This window comes from Hippocampus comes, unplaced genomic scaffold (genome assembly GCF_001891065.2).
Source record: "Hippocampus comes isolate QL1 unplaced genomic scaffold, H_comes_QL1_v1.1 scaffold38, whole genome shotgun sequence".
Classification (NCBI taxonomy): domain Eukaryota; kingdom Metazoa; phylum Chordata; class Actinopteri; order Syngnathiformes; family Syngnathidae; genus Hippocampus; species Hippocampus comes.
This window is the reverse complement of record NW_017805716.1, coordinates 136,204-159,426: the sequence shown is the minus strand read 5'-3', so window position 1 is coordinate 159,426 and position 23,223 is coordinate 136,204. Positions and strand designations below refer to the sequence as shown.

The window sequence follows — 23,223 nt, the reverse complement described above, 5'->3', positions numbered from 1 at the left end:
TGTCCAGAGGGGCTGTGAGAGAGAGTCCAAATTGTGAGCGTTTATCACGGTGGGGGGGACGCACGCTCGGCTCCACGGGGAGCACTTGAAGGAGGGGCCTGGGGCGTCTTCTTACCCTACAAAGCATGGAAAAGTCAGCCGAGCTGCAGGGCGATGTGGTGGCGAGGAGGAGGATTCCCCACGGAGAGAAGTGGGAGGCTCGGATGGAAAAAAAGACGATAGTGTGGGGCAGTTTATAGCCCGCTGCTGCTTGGTGTGTGTGCATGCCGAAGCAGACTACATTTGCGTTATTAGGTGTCACCGGCATACTGTATGTTATACTTTAAAAATTAAACGGCCACAATGGATGCTGACTCACTACAAAGCCATTTATCAAGTCTACTTGAGGTTGTTTTTTTTTTTTGTTAACCATGTGTCAACTTGATGGCTGTGTGTGTGTGTGTGTGAGGGTATCACAGTCACAATTATTTTAAATGAGCTTGTTTGGACTGTTGACAATTTGCATGTGTCAACTTTCTGTCTTTTTAGTTTTTATATATATTACCAAGATTTGAACTGGACTGGATGAATTTTGTATGTGTCTTCTACAGCCACCATCATTCTGAATGAGCTCAACTGGACAGAGGCCTTGGAGGACGTTTTCCGGAAAAACAAAGAGGAAGACCCCACACTCCTCTGGCAGGTGTTTGGTTCCGCCACCGGGTTGGCTCGTTATTTCCCAGGTGAGCCCAAAGCGGCGGGAAGCCGCCTCGGCGACCTTGACCGCGGCAAAGTCATCTAAAAGACGCACACGCGGTGCGTCATCACGTTAGCGATGAGCACACGCCTCCGTCTTGTGACTTTTGGCGCCAGTGACTCACTTTCTGACTAATTTGACACTTTTCCCCTCGCCGCTGCGTGTAACTTTGAAATTGTGGCCTCAAAAGTCCAAAAGAATAAAGAAAGACGTCATCTCGCTGGCATCGCGGCACCTCAAGGCCACGCTTGAAACGAAATGACTCTTTATATCTGTCAAAACACAGCTTCTCCCTGGATCGACTCCAGCAAATCGGCCAATAAAATCGACCTCTACGACGTACGCAGGCGGCCATGGTGGGTGTCGATCTACGCACGCTGCGACGCCGGAACAAAAAACTCATGTGCCGTTGTCATGCCGTTTCCCGGCAGGTACATCCAGGGGGCGGCGTCACCCAAGGACATGCTGATCCTGGTGGATGCGTGAGTGCACGCTGGAATAAGTGCTTTATGCTTGGAACCCTTTGACCGTTGACCCTGCATCAACCCGCCGGGGCGAGCGCAGAGGACGACTCGGCCGTTTACAGTCCACGTCGGAAAAAAATAAAATATGGCCTCGTGTAAAATGCCAGGTTATTTTTATACAACAGAGAGCATTCGGAGTGCAGACCTCTGCCGAGGCTTAAACTCATGGAGGACTATAAGAAACCGTTTTTCCTTCGCAAATTGCACGTTGTATGAGTGGCAGATGTTTTAAATTCCACAAAAGCAATTTTTTTTCACCTCGCTATTTTGCACCTTTTCTGCTGTTATTAAAACATTTTTTTTTCTCTGTTAAATGTAATTTTGATTATCTGCGAATCACATTTCCCACCGTCAATCTATCCATACGGCAGCATTAAAACATGTCGTCAAACTGCCCGCAGGAGCGGCAGCGTGTCGGGCCTGACCCTGAAGCTGATCCGAACATCCGTCAGCAAGATGCTGGAGACGTTGGCGGACGACGATTACGTCAACGTTGTCTATGTGAGTAATGCGACGCCTCATCCGTTTTGTTTACAGCTGAACAGTTTGTGGATTTTCTTTTCCGCAAAACAATCAAAGCCAAGTAAGGCTTTGCCGACCGAATATTTTTCGAATCGATTATTCTACTGACCTTCCCATCGAAGGTCCTCATAGTCTGCTGTAGTATCTGTGACTTTGGGTGTGTGTGGCCCGGGCCTGGCGCAGTGAGGGAAGTGGGGCAGCTTTCATTCAACTGCCGATGCATTTGTGCTTTGGAGTTGAGTTCACATGTTATATAATAACGTCTAATTGGCCCAACATATGCGTTCGCCTGACACATTTGACAAATCGATGAGCCCGGGCTGCGTGCTTACAATGTAAGAAACACGCTAAGTCAGGCACGGATGTGTTCAGTGACACTGGAAATATTCATCATTTCAAGAGGCGGGCACACACTTCGTGCGATTTTGAAAATACGGCGCGTATCCTTGGAACGGGATTACGTGTGATAATAAATCTGCAAATAAATCCGCTCGATGGCGCTCTGCCCGGCAGAAACGCCAATGACATTTATTTCCTTTCGCGCTTCAAAGGAGCCATTGATCACAATTTCCTTTGCTCTGCCTTGATGGAGCCATGCGTTTTGTTTTGTTTGTGTGCGTGCGTGTATGTGTGTGTTTGTGTGTGTAGCCTTCAAATCAAATCAGCTAAAAGCGTTTCAAACTAATGCAATTAGTCAGCCCGGCAATCACAATATCGATGCTTTTTTTTTTCTTTTTCGACTCGCTGTAAACCTTCATAATTGAATAGGGCTGTGTGTGTGTGTGTGTGTGTGTAGCCTTCAAATCAAATCAGCTAAAAGCGTTTCAAACTAATGCAATTAGTCAGCCCGGCAATCACAATATCGATGCTTTTTTTTTTCTTTTTCGACTCGCTGTAAACCTTCATAATTGAATAGGGCTGTGTGTGTGTGTGTGTGTGTGTAGCCTTCAAATCAAATCAGCTAAAAGCGTTTCAAACTAATGCAATTAGTCAGCCCGGCAATCACAATATCGATGCTTTTTTTTTTCTTTTTCGACTCGCTGTAAACCTTCATAATTGAATAGGGCTGTGTGTGTGTGTGTGTGTGTGTAGCCTTCAAATCAAATCAGCTAAAAGCGTTTCAAACTAATGCAATTAGTCAGCCCGGCAATCACAATATCGATGCTTTTTTTTTTCTTTTTCGACTCGCTGTAAACCTTCATAATTGAATAGGGCTGTGTGTGTGTGTGTGTGTGTGTAGCCTTCAAATCAAATCAGCTAAAAGCGTTTCAAACTAATGCAATTAGTCAGCCCGGCAATCACAATATCGATGCTTTTTTTTTTCTTTTTCGACTCGCTGTAAACCTTCATAATTGAATAGGGCTGTGTGTGTGTGTGTGTGTGTGTAGCCTTCAAATCAAATCAGCTAAAAGCGTTTCAAACTAATGCAATTAGTCAGCCCGGCAATCACAATATCGATGCTTTTTTTTTTCTTTTTCGACTCGCTGTAAACCTTCATAATTGAATAGGGCTGTGTGTGTGTGTGTGTGTGTGTAGCCTTCAAATCAAATCAGCTAAAAGCGTTTCAAACTAATGCAATTAGTCAGCCCGGCAATCACAATATCGATGCTTTTTTTTTTCTTTTTCGACTCGCTGTAAACCTTCATAATTGAATAGGGCTGTGTGTGTGTGTGTGTGTGTGTAGCCTTCAAATCAAATCAGCTAAAAGCGTTTCAAACTAATGCAATTAGTCAGCCCGGCAATCACAATATCGATGCTTTTTTTTTTCTTTTTCGACTCGCTGTAAACCTTCATAATTGAATAGGGCTGTGTGTGTGTGTGTGTGTGTGTAGCCTTCAAATCAAATCAGCTAAAAGCGTTTCAAACTAATGCAATTAGTCAGCCCGGCAATCACAATATCGATGCTTTTTTTTTTCTTTTTCGACTCGCTGTAAACCTTCATAATTGAATAGGGCTGTGTGTGTGTGTGTGTGTGTGTAGCCTTCAAATCAAATCAGCTAAAAGCGTTTCAAACTAATGCAATTAGTCAGCCCGGCAATCACAATATCGATGCTTTTTTTTTTCTTTTTCGACTCGCTGTAAACCTTCATAATTGAATAGGGCTGTGTGTGTGTGTGTGTGTGTGTAGCCTTCAAATCAAATCAGCTAAAAGCGTTTCAAACTAATGCAATTAGTCAGCCCGGCAATCACAATATCGATGCTTTTTTTTTTCTTTTTCGACTCGCTGTAAACCTTCATAATTGAATAGGGCTGTGTGTGTGTGTGTGTGTGTGTAGCCTTCAAATCAAATCAGCTAAAAGCGTTTCAAACTAATGCAATTAGTCAGCCCGGCAATCACAATATCGATGCTTTTTTTTTTCTTTTTCGACTCGCTGTAAACCTTCATAATTGAATAGGGCTGTGTGTGTGTGTGTGTGTGTGTAGCCTTCAAATCAAATCAGCTAAAAGCGTTTCAAACTAATGCAATTAGTCAGCACTGCAATCACAATATCGATGCTTTTTTTTTTCTTTTTCGACTCGCTGTAAGCCTTCATAATTGAATAGGGCTGTGTGTGTGTGTGTGTGTGTGTGTGTGTGTGTGTGTGTGTGTGTGTGTGTGTGTGTTTAAAAGGAGGAAAAAAATTATCAAAATGACCAAAATATTTTTTTTCTTCCACTCCACAAATACTATTTCTTAAAAAAAAAAAAAAAAAAACCTAAGACTAAAACTAATAAAAACTAAACTATAAAACAAATAGAAAGGAACAAACCTACTCTAAAACTAAACTAAACAATGAACTACAATGAAAAATCCCAACCTATTAGAACTGGCTTGTACGTGCACGAATTGCCTGTTGAATCTTCTCAGTGTTCCATGATCAATATTTGTGTTATTTTGCCTTCCTCTTCTCTCTATCCTACCTTCTGCTCCTCTAGCCTCCTTCGGTCTGTAAACCTTCACCTCACCACCTTATTTTATGACAACCGCAGCGCCGATGTGTCATAAATTTGCTCATACTGGGGGATATACGACGTCGCCGTGCATGATGGAGCCCCGCCACATATTTCCGCGACAAATATGTGTCAGTGCGTCCTCCTCTGCGTCCCCTTCGTCATCCCACATTCCCTGTCCCTGTGTTCCCACCCCCCCAAACCCGCTCCCCGAATGGCAGTTCAACGACAAGGCCACGCACGCCGCCTGCTTTGAGAACCTGGTGCAGGCCAACGTGCGCAACAAGCGCATCCTCAAGGACGCCGTGCAGGGCATCACTGCCAAGGGGACGACCAACTACAGGCGCGGATTCGAGCTGGCCTTCAAGCAGCTCGCACAGGTGATATTAATTTCTTTTTTTTTTTTTTTAATGTGGTACATTTTAATCAGTAAATTATATATGAATTTAGTACATTTTTTTATTGAGTTCATTTGCACATTTTTATTTTAATTTGGTGAATTCAGTCTAAGTCAGTGCTTTAATTTGATTTTGATAATAATCAATTTTATTTTAATGAGGGATGTATGATTTTTATTTCGTTTTTTGTTTCATATAGTTTTATTTTTTTAATGATTTAAAAATGTTTAATATACGTTGCACGATCAAGTTAGATATAAAATCTTAAAAAAGTAACTAATTTTTTATCATCCTCCACTAAATGGTTTGAAGTGGCATTGCTGAGTGTCTGTCTCCCTCTTGTGGCCAAAATGTGCACTCGCATATATTTTCTCTTCCTTCCCTTGCAGATGAACGTTTCCCGGGCCAACTGCAACAAGATCATCATGCTTTTCACCGATGGAGGCGAGGAGCGCGCCGAGGAGATTTTCAAGACGTACAACCCCAAACAAGCCGTAAGTTACAACAACAACTCACTTTAAAAAAGTTATTTTAACTGCTCTAAATCACAAATTCTCTCCACACAGGTGCGCATCTTCACATTCTCAGTGGGTCAACACAACTACGACAAAGGGCCCATTCAGTGGATGGCGTGCACAAACAAAGGTATCATTACACCACGTGAATTTTGACCAAAATTTGACACTCATTTGTTTTCAGGTTACTACTACGAGATTCCGTCCATTGGGGCCATCCGGTTAAACACTCAGGTAAAGAAAGACACGGGCTTGTCAATGGGGCCCCTTTGTGGCCATTAGGGCCCACTGCATGTAATATCAAAAATTATATTTATTGATTCATGTATGGATTTATTTTGCAGGAGTATCTGGATGTTTTGGGCAGGCCCATGGTCAAAGCGGACCGCAAGGCCAAGCAGGTCCAGTGGACCAACGTTTACCAGGATGCACTGGTAACATCAGCCCTCTTAAGCTAAGATGATGCAATAATGTGAAATGGCAATATTTGTAATTATTTTTATGTAATTTTTATTCACTTGTTTATTCTTATGTCATTGTACTTAAATTGATATGGCCACAGGTAATGTTATTATTATTATTTTTTTAACTTTATTATCCTTATTTCTTCCATTTAAAAAAAATATGTATCATTGTTCCATTTTATTTCCTTTTTTTGGGTGTTTATCTGTATTTTTAGTTTTTTATCATATTTAATTGACTTTAAACATTTCATAATTTTTTTTTTATGTGCTATCACGGCTGTAAAAGAGTGATGGAAGTTTGCGCAACTCGCTACTAGTTTTATCTTATTTCCCCACATTTGTCTTCCGAATTGGCCCTTCATGTATGAAATCGGCCATAAACGAGTGTTGCCGTGAATAGACAGAAGACAGATGTGGGGATTGCTCGGGGCGGCACCATTTTGGAGAGAAAAACAAAATGTCCATTTTGAAAAGTGCAAATATTTGCTGTTTGTTATCAGGCTCAACTCGCTATCAACCCGCCGCTAATCGGCTGCGCAACCCGATTGATGGATGAACTTTTTGTTTCGCCGCATTCAAATCATTTTTCACGCCGCTGCGAGCCGGCGGCGTTTTGACGCGGTGAAAGCGACAGCGCTGATAAGAGCGCGCCGAGCCAAGATGGACGCCTCATCCCCTTAGACCGATAAGACACTGACACAAAATGTCTCTGGGCTTCGTTACCATGATAAGCAGCTCTGTTTTTTTCACATTTGAACACTTGACATGCAGAGAACCACTTGTTATTTTTTTTTTTTGGGTGCGTGCGTGTGTGTATTTGTGTTGTGTAACTTGTACGTGTCCAACAGGAGCTGGGACTCGTCATCACAGGAACCCTACCTGTTTTCAACAAGACCAACACGGGATCCAAAGTAAGTGGTACACTTTTTGTCGCAATGCTGAGAGACGAGCGTTCACGTTCGTTGTATGCATGAAAATCGTATGAATGTAGGGAGTCAAAAATACGTCATGCATTTTTCTATTTTTATTTGGTCATTTTGAGGGTTTAACATTCACACAAGCATTCAGCATCTGTCAAGCGTTCACTCGTGGATGAGTGTCACTTTCATTACATGCAGTACACGCGATACTCGGACTCCGGGGGATGTTTTTAACTCGTCCTTGACGTTTCCTCACTTCTCCCCCGCGCCTTCTCCCGCGATCAAGGTCAGCAGCGCAAGACGAGGGGGATCAAAACCCGCGGCTCGGTGAGAGACAAATGACGGCGCGACTAAAGTGGGTCAAGATGAGTTTACGCGCCGGGTTGCTTTCCGCCGCCGCTTGGCTGGAAATACCTCGGCGCTGACTCATGGCGGCATGTTAGGCTTTTGGGAATGAAACTTTCCAGATTTCAATTGCGGCTCATTTCCTCGAAAGGAGGACTCGGAGGAGCGTCGTAATTAGCCCCCCTCCGGCAATGCATTGTGGGTCTGACTTGTTTATTTTGTGTTTTCAATTTTGTTTTTGCACAGAAATCTCAGAACCAGCTCATCTTGGGCGTCATGGCCATCGACGTCTCTCTGGAGGACATCAAGAGGCTCACGCCACGCTTTACTGTAAGACGGTCAAAAAAAAAAAATGACCATAGTACACACTAAATAATAAAATAACCACAACCAAATGGTAAAGAAATGAAAATGTCTGTTCTAATCCAAATATGCCTGCAGCGCCCCCACTGTCTCTTAAACCAAACTGTTGCTGTCCAGTTTTGGCTGCCTGCTATTCCTCGAATCACCATAACAGTGCTTGGTTTTGATTGACACTTAGTATAGTAAATTCCTGCATTTTTTGGAACTGGGTAGTCCCTAATGGAGTGTCTTGTAACTAACTGTAAGTGAATTAAAAGTGTTTTCTTTCTTGGGTAGTTTGGACCAAACGGCTACTACTTTGCCATCGACCCCAATGGCTACGTGCTGCTCCACCCCAACCTCCAGCCACCAGTACGACCTCTTCTGTGGTTTGAACATTTTTTTCCCCCATTTGCCTAAAGTGTTCGGTGAATTCGGACACAGGTCAGTGTAAACAAACAATTCATTTTCTGTTTTTTTTTTTTTTCACAGACGGAGGAGTTCCACGAGCCTGTGACATTGGACTTTCTGGATGCCGAGCTGGAGAATGATATCAAAGTGGAGGTATCACATCACATGTGCATCAGTCATTCTTGGTGCTTTTAAATGCACATTTACCATATCATATTTACATTTCCAGATCAGGCAAAAGATGATTGATGGCCTCACAGGGACTTACCCCATATCTGCTCTCGTCAAATCAAAAGATGAGGTCATTTTCTTGATGATGAATTGCATGACAGCCCCTGCGAAATCTCCTAACTTGTGTTGCTCACATAGCGCTACATTGATACGGGCCGGAGGACCTACACCTTTGCGCCAGTGAAGGGCACAGACTACAGGTAACAACCCAGCGGCACAAATGTCCACCTTTTATTTAAGACAGAAAGTGAATGAAATAGTCCCTGTTTTCAACTTAGGACAAAATATATAAAAGTAAAGGTTAAATCAAGTATTTTTAACATGAAGTATTGTTGTGTGTGTCAGTCTGGCGTTGGTGCTGCCCAACTACAGCTCGTATTACATCAGGGCCACCATCGGCGATACCATCACCCAAGCAAAATGTAAGTCTCTTATTTTCCACTCATGAACATACTTCAGGCCCGAAGCGCTTCCACACGCCTGGCGGGCGGCGTGTTTCGTGACGGAAAAACCGCCGACGTTCAACGCTCGCCATGTAAGGCGGCGGAGTCACGATGGTCGCTATCCATCATGACCACGCACACTGTATATATGTCATCTCTTGTTTGGCTGTTGGCAGGGCAGGCTAACTTGTGGTGTGGGTTCAAAGTTGCAGACAAGCGTGTCTTCTTTCGTACGCGCAGTGAAAATCGCTCACAGGTTATGTGGCGTTACCCATTAGTGTGCTTTCTAACCTAGAAGACCAAAACATTTGTATGTATAAACGGCTATTGTTTATTGTAATACAGATTAATTTATTGCTTGTTTGTTTAAAAAATACATGGGAAAGAGGACCTTTAAAAAAAACAATTCAATTCAATTTTTTGGGGGGGGTTATACATCTTTTTTCAAAATCGTTCAGCCCTAGTTTACAACTACTTCGCACAGCAAGCAGCCAAAACAGAAGGGCTTAAGTGTTGTACTTCCACACCCTACTTGTTTAATCTTGCTTTTTATCGCATTGGATTTTCCTAGAACTCCCGTCGGATTATTGCCAAAATCAACTGGCAAGCGGGCTTTCAAGCCCTGCTCGACATTGATAATCCGTCTCAGCGTGGGAGCATTCCATCTCCTCCCCTTTCATCACTTATTTGCTTTGTCTAAATCTGCTTATTAGCACCTTCGGCGTCAGTGCAGGAATGTATTGGAGAGAGAAAAGAGGACGCTGTAAATTCTACGGCTTTTCAGTCTGTACGCCACACAACTCGACACCTTTCACGGCGAGCAGCGGTTTGGCAGGTAGTGAGCAGTTCTTCAAAAAAGGGCCTTCAAGCTGTTTGTTGCCACGTACAGTTGGCGTTAACTGACAAACTAAATATAACACATCATTTATTACAAACATAATACTCTGGGGCGTAGATTCTTTATCCTCTGCGAAGAACGGCATTTTAATGATTTCACACTGTGTGTTTTTTCATGCACAATGCAGTATTCGAGTGCTATTTTAAAAAAAACGAGACACATTACAAACCTTTTTGTTGGTGTTATTTAATCACATTTTCATTCACCTCCCACATTTTGATCAATAAAAATGGTGGGACTTTACAGCTATGTATAAATGTTTGATCTTTGATTTTGGGGAACGTATACTGTCTGTACATTTTGGATTGAGAAAAGAACAAACAGTTCAAAAACGAGTTCACTGGAGTACATCAATGTAAAAATGGACTCCTGCTGTGGACCTTTTTCTTGCATCTGGATCTTATTTACTTGCTTTTCAGTGTTATTTTTTTCACTTGTCTCCAATATTCTTATTCACTTTGAATAAAATATTGTGTAATCCTGTTGTATTTGCCCTCCCCACTCTCCTTTCCTCCTCTTTTCCTGACCTGCTTTTCATCTCCTGACCCCGTGGTATGTCGGGATGCCTGCAGCATTTCTGGGCAAGTATTCATTCTCCTGATCTCCATCCCGTTTCTTTATTTTAATTGAATTGCATTTTCCGGTGATTAATAATGACAGCGTGTAGTAGAGGCCGGCATCTGCTTGGCTTCGCATGCGAGTGCTGCCCACACAGCGTCTGTACGTGTCTTAAAATGCTCCCAACCCACCTGCTCCTCTGGCCCTCAGATGTGGTTTTGGCGCTTGAAGCGGCAGGAGGGAACAGCATGTTTGCGATACGTTGAATGTCTTTTTGGAACGGAAATACACCAAAAGTTTGATTCGGGACAATCTAGATCATGTACCCTAAATTGAAAGACAAAAGTGTAAAATGCTAAAGGAAAAAAATCCCTCACCAAAAGCAGAGCTAGCACGAGGCCACTGTGCCATCTGTTGGTTAAATCGTGACACTACAAGAGATGAGGTGATCTGGCGAGTGCCGCTTTTGATCTCTCCTCATGTCTTCAACATATTGTTTTCGGACACTTTTAATCAGCACACACATTTTCCATACTCAAACTACATTAAACATTTGCCCATCATATTAAAAGTACAGATAAAACCGTAAGGTGAGGCAGATCGTTCTCCTGCCTCACAAAGATAGACTTGCAAATAAGTAGGCTCGCCCACAACATAATTGAACTCATGGCTCAATCTACGTCCGCGGCGGGCGTGGAGATCCCCGCCTTCAGACAAATGTATTCAGTCGTCACTCGTCTTCAATCCATTGTGGCGACGCATGAGCGAGCGGGACGTCCGCGAAAAAAAAAAAGGCACATGGCTGCAATTACTCGCCGATAACCAGTGAGGACAAAAGATTGGCTGTCGTCATGAGAACTTGAACGTGCGGTCGATTCCGCGTCATGTATTGTAATGCTAGCACGCCCGCTCGCCACGAAATGCTTAAAGAACTCCAGACCCTCATTTTTTTTTTTTTTTTTTTTTTTTTTTGAATGCCTTTTCAATATTTCTATTCAGGACTGGTTCTTTGAATAAAATATTGTGTGACCTTTGACCCTGCTGTGGTTTCAACCATTTTCTTTTCTGTTCCCTATCGGTTCTCCTCACCTCTCCTCTCCTTCCACTGCAGGGAAAGATGGCAAGTACAGCATTTTCATCGATTGACTACTTTAGTTAGGCCCACTTTGAAGATGTCCATTCAATATTGTGTGAATGATAAAGAGCCACGCATGCCGTTCCACATTTCTAAACCGATTCCACGTTTTTCCGAAATGTTCACAATCAAATTTCAAATCAGTCCAACTTTGGAATATTCGACGCATCTCGGGAACATTTACGACCGTCCCAAAATCCTCACGTTAAGAGAGATCAGTTCAATTCATGCGCATCAGCTCTTCAGCATTCACATGCATTATCTCCAGAAATTGCTCATTAGTTGCATTTGAATGGACGTTTTTTTCCAGCTGCGTCTGCAAAAAAAGACACCACTTGTTCCAAAAATGTGGCCTCCTTTTGTAATATTTCACACCTTTCACCAGTTTCCGAGAGCCTGCTGGCGGACAAGTTTGATGAATACGGCTACACGTTCATCGCGCCAAGGTAAGATGGAGCGCGTTTCATTTTTTAATTGACACGACATTTATTTCTCCGCCGTCTCGGGTTTCCATCTCGTTAATTACTCTCGCCGATGTTCCGCAGGGTGTACTGCAAGGACCTGAAGCCGCCCGACAAGGACAAAAGCAACACGGAGTTCCTCATGGAGTTCAACAACTACATCGACACCAAGACGCCAAACAACCCGATGTGTGAGTTTGGACACTTGGCCGCGGGCTGACGTGCGCCATCAATAACCTCATGTCCCAGGTGGCCAGAGAAAAATAAGCGCGAAATGTGCTGAATCCGCTCCGTTCCCACCACGTACTGTTCCAAAAGTATCGGGACACACAGGGTTGGTCCCCTTTAACTATAAGCGCTTGTGAAAATAAGTTCTTTTGATCGCGATACATTTCGCAATCAAAAGACTGCGCTACAAGCTGAACTTGTTGCGCAGGTGAGACATCTGGTTCGAGCATGTCGAGGTCCCATCCCCTGAGCCCCCCTCACCCGTCATATTCCAGTGGTCTGGCTGTACGGTTGGCTGTGCATGACCAGGCAAAGCTTTTTGTGAAATAGAACCACCGACACCACCACCTCGCCTCATGTTGCCCATTTGAAGCTAACTCCAAAAGTCTGACCATCACACGCCTGAGCGCACATGTGTGAAGCACATCGGCTCAGATGTGAGACGCGCGCGCACACGCTCCGCCGATCTGACCGCCCGACGCGGTCCAATTACTGTGTGTTTTGTGACAAAGAGCAGGACGCGTCAGGGCGAGAGCACGAGCCGGGGCAGTAAAACCCAAATCAGGGGCTAGCGGGACATCTGACCAAGGCATTAATGACCGCTCGCGTCCGCGTCGCCTTGTTTGTCGGCATTGTCGCAACTCGGCCCCCCCAAACACGCCGCCAATAAAACCTCTCACTCCATTAAGTGATTACTTTCGCCGTTATTAGCTGCGAGTTTAACAGGCGGGTACTTGGGGGAGGGGGGGGGGGCGCTTTGCCAGGTTAAGCCACCGCAGTGGCGAAAAAGTCAGAGGACATTAGGAATTCCTGGGCTGCCTTCACTAAAGGACCCGTAATGAAAACCACGGCGGGCGAAGAGGTGGCGGAGGGCCTCGGAATAAAGTGTTAGAGCAGCTGTTCTCTGATGTGTGCGCCGCATTATAAGGCTTGCATGAAGTGGCGGGGGGGTATCAGCGAGACTCCAATGTTTATGGACTGGAGCGCAGGCTTCAAAGCAGCTTATGGGGGAAAGAAAAAAAAAAGCAGCCTTTATCGCCTGTTGTGTTTGTCATGTGGTCTTGTCGGAGGTCTCGGCAAATAATTTGTTACAGCGAGCGGCCGCCCGCAGCTTGGCAGCCTCCTCGCTCGCTCTTGTGGCGAAATGTTTCGCCGCGATCCCCTTTCGCGTGACGGCTTGTTAAATTATTACTGCACGGCTTCTTTATTTGTAGACGTTGAACAACCTGGAACTTTTTATGTCGAGAAAATGTAAACCCTATCACTGTTTTTGACTTGCTCCATCCATTAAGTCATCTGCTAATCAGAGGTCCTTTCGATGAAAGTCACACTATGTAAATATAAAAATGATTCCCAGCCTTTTCCCTGTCCCTTTCCATATCATATATACGCACGTTTATTTTTCTTGCTGGCGTTATTTTATTGCTTTTCCATCTCAATTTTTTCCACACATCATATTTCATTCCACGTTGGCTGTCGATATACGCCATGCATTTATTCAACACATTCCTGCAGATAGCCGCTACGTTCCGGGCCATTAGGTTCCCAAAACCAAAACTACAACATTTCCTCCCGCCATCCCCACAAAGATGGACAATCAAATACATTACGTTTGACAAATTTTTGATCTGTCAGCAGACAGGCGCAAATGGCTCGGGCAGATGTGGCTGATGCTGTTTTTGCTCTTTAGGTAACGTGGAGCTGGTGAACCGATTACTCTTGGATGCTGGCATCACTTCAGATCTCATCAAGATCTGGAAGGAGAATAAGTTGCAGTGAGTGAAAAAAAATAAATATCATGCTGTCATATCATCACTGTGGAATTTGTGTAACTGTTTTGTAGGCCCGGAGTCACTGCCAGATTTGTTGCCACTGATGGAGGGATTACCCGAGTCTACCCAAAAAGGTAGTAGAAGCTTGATTCCAGTGTAAAAACAAACATCACTCGATGTAGGTGATGGATAATGACATTTCCCAACATTTAACCATCAATTATCCACCATCCGAGTGTTGGAATCATCACATCTCAGTACGCTGGCCCTTACATCGCTTATCTCCTGACTTTTCCGTAATCAGATAGGATGTGGATCCCTGCTGTTCCTGTCCATTTTCCACTCGCACAACCTTGACTTGTTTCTTCCAATGCGCATCCCCAAGGGTGACCCTTTGAATCCAAAACAAATTGAGAGAGTCCGGTCTGCATAAATGCTTATTTTTATGCCGTATTTGCATCAACAGTGGTCCTCAATGAAAACCACTTTGGCTCTAAAACAGATCCCTGAGGTATGCCCAAAGAGAAAGGTGTCAATAAATATAGGATGGGGTTTAATTGGAAACCTGTTAAGCACTCGAACTAAACATTTATCTACTACCAGACAATCAATTTTTCCACCGCTAAATGACCGACTTAATTCTTCCCACTACAGCGCCGGCCTGAATTGGAGGGAAGAGGCGGAGACGTATGAGTCGAGCTTCTACAAGCGAAGTTTGGACAATGACCTGTACATCTTTACGCCAACGCCGTACCTCAAAGACAACAGTGAGTACGCGGCGACTCCATTTCACATGCGTTGCCTCCAAATACAGTGAATCCTCGTTTATTATTTTTTAATTTTTTGGTAGCGAGCGACGACTCGGTCCTCGTGAGCAGAGCTCTCAACCTCAAGATCGACAACAAGCTCCTCAAGCCGGCGGGTAAGAACACGCTAGAAACGAAACTTAAAATTGCAATTTGTCAGGTGATGTGTCAACACACTCACACTTTAAGACGCCTATTTTAAAACCGACTTGTCACCTGCTGCATGACACAGACGCCCGTCACACACTTTGTCTACTCGCTGTGACACGCTCACACAAACCACACATCAACCTGTCCGCTCCCTCTGTGATCCACGGCCAAGTTTTCCTACGTTACCGTCTCCTCGGTTCAGAGAATAAAGTTGACGCCAAGGTCCGACTTGATGGAGAGTGTCTGGGGGTTTTTGTTCTGTATTGTTTTTTTTTATTCCCAGTCGTTGGCGTCAAGTTGGACGTCAGCGCCTGGATGGCGAGCTTCATCAACACCACGCTGAGGACCAACGTGAGTTACATCTGCACCACAAAGACACAAAAATGGGAGTCTAAGCTCTTGTTTTTTGTTTGTTTTTTTTTTGTTGTCACAGTGCACGGATGAAATCTGCGGCTGCCAACGGAACGATATGGTGAAATTTTATTTCACTTACTTTTTTCTTATTACTTTTTCAATCATCTTGGTTTCAGGTTTTGTGTTCAAGCATCTCTGTCTAATTCCAGTACGTGGACTGCGTCATTCTGGACGACGGTGGCTTCTTGGTCATGTCCAATCGGGACGAATACGTCAGTCAGGTCGGCTATTTGCTCTAGAAACACAAACTTATGCCAAGTACAACGTTGTTAGGCCTTGAGAAACATGCTAATGAAGAAGAAAAAAAAATCCACAAATAAACAAATGAAAGCACCCAAGCACAATTTGCCTAATTTGTTGACATGCGAAAGCAGACTCGGCTCCAATTGATTTTTCTTAAAAAGCTAAAAGGTGAGCCGGGCCCCCCGCTGTGGTTTGCCTAAATGTTTTTTCATGTGCTGGCTAATCAGCGCCGGGCGTGCGCTGGATAAATCAGGCACCCTCTGAAGTTTGGCAGCAGCACTAAAAGTTGAGGCCTCATGTGTGCCCCTCTGTCGTATATCTCGCGGGGACGTCTAGTGTACTTTTCTCCGCTTCTTTATATGCGACCTGCTCTCCCCCCACTTTTTTTTTTTTTTTTTTTTGTCCGGGTAGTCCTCGGGGAGTCTGTGGGCCAACAGGGCGGCAACTGTTCATTCATTGGAAGTGTCGCACACGTGCGGGGCAACCTGAGACCAATTTAGGCAAAGACATTTAGGGGTCACGTTAACGTTGATGACACCAAAGTCCACCGTGCATTTGCTTTTCAGGTCGCGCTATCAGCATCACCGTTTTAACCAATCCAAATTTTTTTTTTGCGATGTTGCAGTTTTTTCCCCCTACAGTTCAACTCTTATCAAATTGCACATGTCTACATGATCATGACATTGTGTCATTAACCTGACTCTTGTCTTTAATTCATGTTTTTTTTTTCCCCATACCGACCACGCCTGCTCGTTCAGATCGGACGCTTTTTCGGAATGATCGACCCCATCCTGATGGTCACCCTGGTCAACTCGTCGCTCTTCACCTCCAAGAAGTCCTACGACTACCAGTCGCTCTGCGATCCCGTCAAGGAGACCAAGGCCGCGGCGGGCCTGCGATCCGTTTATGTGGTGAGTCACATAAGTTAGAGCCTGTCAGTACTCGCACACACACGCGTTTGTCAACGCGTTTTGATACGTGCACTGATTTCCCGACATGCTACTTAATCATAGCAACAAATGCACACACACACACACACACACACACACACACACACACACACACACACACACACACACACATGCGCGCGCGCGCACATACATGCACGCGAAAACGCCAGGGAGCTATAAATCGTCACAGCGCAGATGAGAAGGGAAGCAGAGGTCCAGCGAAAGCGTCGGAGTGGGAGTTGCCGTAACGCTAACAGGATTAGGTGGTCTCGCATGCTCGGCCGACACGCCAAGCGGCAAGCGCTGTTTTTCATCACCCTGCTATTTTTTTCCAAAACGCTCAACTTGGGAATTCTCCCAATTCCCCCTTGGAAATGTGCTCATGTCGAAGAAAACACAAATTGGGGAGGGTTCGGCTGGATGTGACATCACAGCAAAAATATCCATCCCTGAATGGAGTCCAAATAGTTCAGATTTTTAGTCAGCGCTTTGATGACTTCTACTAATGATGAACTTTTTTTCCCATTATGCTCTGATTTATTCTTGGAATATGAGGATTTTTTTTTCTTAATTTTCTTGAAATATTGCGACTTTTTTTTTTTTTACAGAATACAAAAATCAATCTTTTTTAGCAGTATGTTTTCAAAACAGATTATATGTGAGATTCATTTTTTTATTAAAGGACAACTTGATCAAAAATATTACTTTTTTTCCATCACTTAAAAACCTTGTCATGACATGTAAACTTTTTAAAGTTGAAATATTAATTCTTTGCAACATTTGGGTTAAAAAAAAAAATTACAAATTCGACGTGAAAATGTATTTTTTCCCATAATAACAACCTTTTTGTCACTTTTTTTTTTTAAACATAAAACTATGCAATGTGCATTGTGTTTTAGTGAGCGGAAAACTTTATTGAAATGCCTAAATTTAGTTAAATGACTTTTTTCTTCACATTACGATATTTTTAATTGAAGTTAATGGAAAACGCTCACTTTGTTTTTGCGTAAAAAAGAAAACTTGATTGTGTTTGTCACGTAACTTATTGTGTAAAAGTTTTTCAAAATACAAATGTTACTTGGTCTTAAAATGTTACTTTGCCCATCGTAGCATCCTCCACTGAATTCCGTATTTTTTTGTTGTTAATATTAAAATTCTTGTCAGATTTATCGAAAAATGTGGAGGAAAAAAAAACGTAACTGCATGCAGTTTCACTGACATTAAAGGCCAAAGTATTAAGCGGTCTATGCGGTACGCTACAATTGTCAAGTATCTTCAAAATTCCCAACACGGCCCACAAATGCGTAGGAGCATTCACGTATCGTACGTGTGATCAAAGACACATTTTACTCGCTGTGTGACTCGACATGTCTGAAAGCTACGTGACTGATTGGCCACAACGAGGTCCTCGCATGCTAGCTGTAATCCAAACAACATGGCTAACAGGCCCTTGATTCAAACCTGATGTTGTTGGTTTTTCTTATCTGTTTCTTTTTTGTATGAACTTTCACTGCTGCGTTTGCTGCTTCCCCCTTCCCAGCCGTCCATCGCGGATATTTTGAACGTAGGCTGGTGGGCCACGACTGCAGCCTGGTGAGTCCTTTTTATGCGGACCGTACCTTTTTTAAAAATCGTTAATGGTACAGATATTAAAGGGAACACATTTTTGAATCCTAATCGGCTGATTTTTGCGTCAATATTTACTTCAACTTTATCTGCTCTCAGGTCGATCCTGCACCAGTTGCTGGTCAGCATCACATTCCCGAATTTCCTCCACGCAGGTGAATTTCTTTCCGAGTCCGCCTTCAATTCACGTCAGGTCTATCCGACGGTGTCAGTCAAAACTAATGCCTGAACGAAAAAAAAAAAAAAACTTGGGCCACAGCCGACATGGAGGAGGACATGTCCGACATCGTGCATCAAGAGGTGTGCATCACAGAGCAAACGCAGTACTACTTTGAGACGGGCGACCTTTCCTTCAAAGGAACGGTCGACTGCGGAAATTGCTCCAGGTAAGAAAAATTCCACCTTAAACAGTCCCCAACGAGGCTTCGCTTGTAAAAATCACATGCCTTGAAGGTGAAGTCAAGTCACTTGTGAGCGGACCACCGTCCTGGCACGTCGGCAGCCCCCCCCCCTCCCCCCGGTCCCCTTTGCGTGTGCATGCGCCATTTTAAGGCCCCCTCGTGCCGTCTAATGGAGTGCCTGCCCTGCATGCGGCGCGGCATTCCTGCGCATTAGCCGCACACGTTCCCCCCTTAACGAGCGCCATAAAAAAAGGCAGAGAAAATCATTTGTGCACCCCTGACATGGGAATTTGGAGAGATTTGAGTTTTTGTTCCTTTGGGACGGAGCGCCATTAAAAAAAAAAATGCATCTATTTCTCATGACTGTATGATTCGTTACTAATTCCGATTTTTCTTCCTGTTTTCGATTTGGCCGATTTTGCCACGGCGGTATTTCCTCATGTTCCGTCTTGTGCGGTGTTCACTTTCAGACTGTACCACGCCGAGAAGCTTCCCAACACGAACCTGGTTTTCATAATTGCCGACGCCAAACTCACCTGCTCGTCCTGCGACACCAAGGCGCTCGTGCAGGATGAACAGCAGTGTATCCATCCGCCTACTTTGAATAACATATCCCATGAAACGAGTGTAAATCCCAGAGTTTGGTTGAACTTCCTGACTCGGCTCTTTTAAGCGAACGGCCCTGATCCCTGCGAGCTAGCACAGAATCCTCGCTACAGGAAAGGACCTGCGGTGTGCTTCGATAATAACGAACACGTAAGTCTTATCGCTACTCAGATGTTGCTTTCCAAACAAACAGCTTTGCTTGTTTGCAGTTTGATGCTTGATTTGCATCCGAAACGCCTTCCAGCTTTGTTTGCGCCAGGATTGTTTGTTAGCTAACATGGCTTCTTATCTTTAGGATCACACTTTGCGCTTATTTTGACCACAAATAAAATGCCTTTGATTGATTTTATCCTATATTACATCCAAAGTCAGGAATTTTTTTTTTGTTACTTTTTGCTGCTTCAATAATGTTACGTGGTTGAATTTTTCACACTGTTTTCCAGCAAGGCTAATTTTACAACCATGCGAAATATGAACATGCTTTTAAAGCAGTGTAGCCCCACAACGTCAAATGTTGGGATCATGTTGTCACGTTTACTGCTCTACTGTTGTCAATTTTTACTTTAGTATCGTCGCTGAACGAAGAGTCCAAACATTGACCGATAATGTGGTTAGCGTTAACAGTGACAAATTATTCATCCAAACTCTTGCTAGCTGGTTTTTGCTAGTTTGCTCAACTGGTATGTATGTCCCTAGGAATAAGCAGTGGTTTCAGTTTAGCATTTTTTAAATTAGATTATTATTATTTCCCGCCACATTGGACCAGCTCAGCTAAACGTGCGCTTGTATGTCATTTTATTATTATTATTATTATTATTAACCTGCGTTGCTTCCCACTAATCTCATTTTCCTCCGAGCGCTTTTTGGTGCATGATGTACTGTCTCGTTTTCCGCTCTGTGATTGGCCTGCCGCTTAGGACGAGGCCCTGTGCCGGCGTAGCGCCGGCTCCCCCTCAGTGTCCTCGCTGCTCGTGTTACTGCCGCCACTGTTCGTGTGCTTCGCCGGGTCAGTCCGTCTTTTCTGGCTGTCATTTTTTCCCCTCAAATCGTATATCTTGTCCGCTTTTTCCACAATTTTTTTGGTTTATGTTTTGTGTCGCTCCGCACCTGTCACCCGCACGCACGTTCCGCCGGCATCTGTTTTCACTTCCCTTGCCTTCCCCGCTGATGTTTTCCCCATCTTCTTGCCCGGCTTTGAACTAGCCAGCATGTTTTCCCGTGTATTGTAATCCTCCGATGCACTTTGGTGCATTGGAACAATTGCCAGTGCTGTTGTGTCTGAGACGCAATGAATGAAAACTTTGAATCACACAAAATACTTCTTTTTTTTTTTTTACCCACCAAACTGCGACAATCAGTTTTGTCATGATGACAAGGTCAGCTGACTGGCTAAGCTAAAAACACAATTTGATTAAAAAAAAAAAAAAAGAAACAAAAAGACATCTATGAATCATTTGCTTCATCCAAAGTCTTAGCCAGAGGTGAGATTGGGGGGGAAAAAGTAACCCCCAAACAAAGTCAGCTGACTGAGCTAACGTCGCTAACCCGTGCTGACGTTGCGCCCTTATTGGAACTCCAGGAGGAGGACCCTGATTGTGGCGGGGCGTCCGGCTTGAGTCCCTCGCTCTGGCTCACCTTGGCCCTTCAGTTGGTATTTCTCTGGGTACTGTGCGGTTCTGGACTTCGCACCGTCCCGTCATGACCTGTCCCTTGCCCCACCGCCATTTCTCTACCAGCATGCCTCCGGAATGACAAACGAGAAGAGCTTCAAAATTTTTAACCGAAGAGCCCTCGGATGGTCCCGACCCAAAGAGGACTTTATTTGGTGGCGCCATTGTTTTCCTGAAGTGGGGCTGCCTTATTGGACTTTGTTTAATTCAAAACTGCCAGAAGCTAGCAAGCAGTTTGTTTTCAATCCAGTGCAAGGGGGAAAAAAAAAAAGTCGTCATCACAAACTTTTGCTCCCGGTACGCCTCCGCCGGGATGCAGATAATTTTTTTTTTGGTCTGGATTCTTCCCCGCTCCTGCCACTGTCTCTGGAACTTGTTTACTTTGTGCTCTTCGTCCAAACCGAATCCTCAGCCTCCTTCTGTCTGGAATTCTTGGATCGAAAACTGCCATGCGTACGCGTCAACCAATCAGTACGACCCAGACTGAAAACTCTCTAGTGCCATGTATGTGATTCCGATGCTAGCTTGTTTATTGGACTATTTATTGGAGGTTCGAGACTACTATCTGCACTTTGTGCGTACAGCTACTGAAGTCCACGTTACCATCCTTTCTTTGCTTCCAACTTTGCAGGACTGACAACAAATCGGATGCAAACGGAGCTTTTTATTTATTGTGGTCGTTCTGCGCTCAAGGTCCGATTTTGTAAAGTTTTAGGCTGTGTTACAAAGTCAACATTTGGTGGTTTTATGGTCCACTGCGCCCTAAAACCAATGATTTGAGAGATAAAGCCTCAAAATGTGTTTTGACACCTTCACACTTGTCTGTTTTTTTTTGTTTGGGTTTTTTTTTTTTTTTTTGCTTCAAAGTTGAGAAACGCCACCGTCACTCTCGCGATGGTTGCACTTTATAATTTAGCCAAAACATTGCGCTCTTGGTGGAACTCACGACCGTGGTTGTCATTTACTAACAAGGGGAGAAAAAAAAACAAAACAAAAAAACAAAAAAAAACAAGTGCCATAACTGAATTATCTCCTTTTCCGAATACGTAATTTCTGCAAGTTGACGTCAAGTATCGCGCGATGATCAGCTGTTACTGCCTTTGTTTTCCCTTGAGGAGACAGCATCCACTGTCTTTTGCATTACGATTCAGATCCTGATTTTTAGCACTGACAAAGCGGTCTCGACACCGTGAATTTAAAAAAAAAACAAAAAAAAAAACAGTGTTTAAGTTAAAAATGCAAAAATCCAATGCTGTCCCCTCGGGAATAATCAACACGGGAAATGAAGTGTTTCCGATTCCGTACAGGTCGCAGAAATCTTACGGATTGGTGTGCGTTTGTGTTACCAATGTGTGTGTTGTGTGTTAGCATCGAGCCCACCAAGGGCCGTTTTTTTTTTTAAGACGGTCCACATGTACACGGGTATTTTAAAAATTGTGTTTCACCGCGATAGTGGTAAGTCCACATGCCATTTTGTTGTACACTTTATCAACAATCAAAAAAACAAACAAACTGCATGCGATCCATTTTCTGAAAGGTCCGTCTAAAGTGACCGAAAACTGAAAAAAACATTTTTTTAAATACTGTCAATCATGTGGACATCATCTTAATCTCCCTCGATTGTACTTTAAAAAGTTACACTGATGTGGGGGGAAGAAAAAAAAAAAAAAGATTTGTACAAAAATTCTGATCAAAACGCGTGTTCATCCATGTGCAAATATTCAAAATAAAATTTTATGATAACAATCTGCTGCCTATATGGAGTTCTTATCCCCCCCCCTCCCAACAGATCACATGACTGCACTATTGATGGTCGGCCAACGTCAACGCCAGGTTGGATTTTGCTCACAAAAGGCTCCATAAATTAACGCCGGTGTCACCTCGGGCTTGTCGATCGAGCTGCGATGGATGCTAATCGTTAGCGACGTCCACTTGGGATGCGACTGCAGCTGTGCCCCCCCCCCCCCACAAAAAAAATAAAAAACAAAGTGTCAGTTTACGCTTTTATGGCGCACGTTAAAAATGGAGCGACATGCTGCGAGGAGAAAAAAAAATACAATCAGCGGGGACATTTTAAAAGTGGCCAATTACCACGTCTTATAATGAAATAGTAGCCATTTTTTTTTGTCTTGGTAGCAGCTGGTGAATGACCACTTGGAGACCAATCATTGTGGATTGACATCATCATGACTTCACGGCGTGTTTTATTCAGCCATTCCTGACGATAGCTAGTGTGACATCATGTGTATTCTTTCCGGCGTTTATACGCAGTGGGGAAAGGGCATTAAATCTGTTTTAGGTTTATTTAAAAAAAAAAGGCATTTTTATAAAAGTTCCTCCTCATGTTTTATGTGTTTGTTGAATTTTACGTTGGGCCTGACCAAATGCAAGTTGTACGTGGCCCACCCCTGATCGAGCCCAATAATGAAGACGGAAAGATTTACTGGCCCCACTTTTTCCTTCCTTCCACGCTCCTCTTGGACGTATTTTCTGACTTTTCCTCAAGTGTTATTCCTCGTCTTC

At 43.8% G+C, this 23,223-nt stretch overlaps 1 protein-coding gene across 8 annotated transcripts in view; it reads left to right on the top strand.

The window, feature by feature from the left end:
• The window catches only part of LOC109523795 (voltage-dependent calcium channel subunit alpha-2/delta-1-like), a 35,276-nt gene extending 12,926 nt beyond the window's left edge, over window positions 1-22,350 (top strand). For 2 of the 8 annotated variants that reach the window (XM_019883201.1, XM_019883199.1), the window contains 34 exons: window positions 591-722; window positions 1,023-1,092; window positions 1,168-1,218; window positions 1,662-1,761; window positions 4,935-5,093; window positions 5,501-5,605; window positions 5,678-5,756; window positions 5,811-5,860; window positions 5,971-6,060; window positions 6,939-7,001; window positions 7,602-7,685; window positions 7,995-8,069; window positions 8,190-8,261; window positions 8,338-8,409; window positions 8,478-8,539; window positions 8,685-8,761; window positions 10,253-10,261; window positions 11,350-11,358; window positions 11,759-11,819; window positions 11,919-12,025; window positions 13,753-13,837; window positions 13,906-13,968; window positions 14,489-14,601; window positions 14,685-14,756; window positions 15,074-15,141; window positions 15,224-15,262; window positions 15,354-15,425; window positions 16,206-16,358; window positions 17,938-17,990; window positions 18,123-18,178; window positions 18,283-18,409; window positions 18,895-19,007; window positions 19,098-19,180; window positions 19,948-20,456. In XM_019883201.1, the coding sequence (XP_019738760.1) occupies window positions 591-722; window positions 1,023-1,092; window positions 1,168-1,218; window positions 1,662-1,761; window positions 4,935-5,093; window positions 5,501-5,605; window positions 5,678-5,756; window positions 5,811-5,860; window positions 5,971-6,060; window positions 6,939-7,001; window positions 7,602-7,685; window positions 7,995-8,069; window positions 8,190-8,261; window positions 8,338-8,409; window positions 8,478-8,539; window positions 8,685-8,761; window positions 10,253-10,261; window positions 11,350-11,358; window positions 11,759-11,819; window positions 11,919-12,025; window positions 13,753-13,837; window positions 13,906-13,968; window positions 14,489-14,601; window positions 14,685-14,756; window positions 15,074-15,141; window positions 15,224-15,262; window positions 15,354-15,425; window positions 16,206-16,358; window positions 17,938-17,990; window positions 18,123-18,178; window positions 18,283-18,409; window positions 18,895-19,007; window positions 19,098-19,180; window positions 19,948-20,259 (2,936 nt within the window). In that variant the 3' untranslated portion in view covers window positions 20,260-20,456. Of the gene's footprint in view, window positions 1-590; window positions 723-1,022; window positions 1,093-1,167; window positions 1,219-1,661; window positions 1,762-4,934; window positions 5,094-5,500; window positions 5,606-5,677; window positions 5,757-5,810; window positions 5,861-5,970; window positions 6,061-6,938; window positions 7,006-7,296; window positions 7,338-7,601; window positions 7,686-7,994; window positions 8,070-8,189; window positions 8,262-8,337; window positions 8,410-8,477; window positions 8,540-8,684; window positions 8,762-9,495; window positions 9,758-10,252; window positions 10,262-11,349; window positions 11,359-11,758; window positions 11,820-11,918; window positions 12,026-13,752; window positions 13,838-13,905; window positions 13,969-14,488; window positions 14,602-14,684; window positions 14,757-15,073; window positions 15,142-15,223; window positions 15,263-15,353; window positions 15,426-16,205; window positions 16,359-17,937; window positions 17,991-18,122; window positions 18,179-18,282; window positions 18,410-18,894; window positions 19,008-19,097; window positions 19,181-19,947; window positions 20,457-20,609 lie in introns of those variants that run through there. The other 6 variants (XM_019883203.1, XM_019883206.1, XM_019883202.1 and 3 more) reach the window with 6 other exon arrangements.
• The last annotated feature ends 873 nt before the right edge of the window (window positions 22,351-23,223 follow it).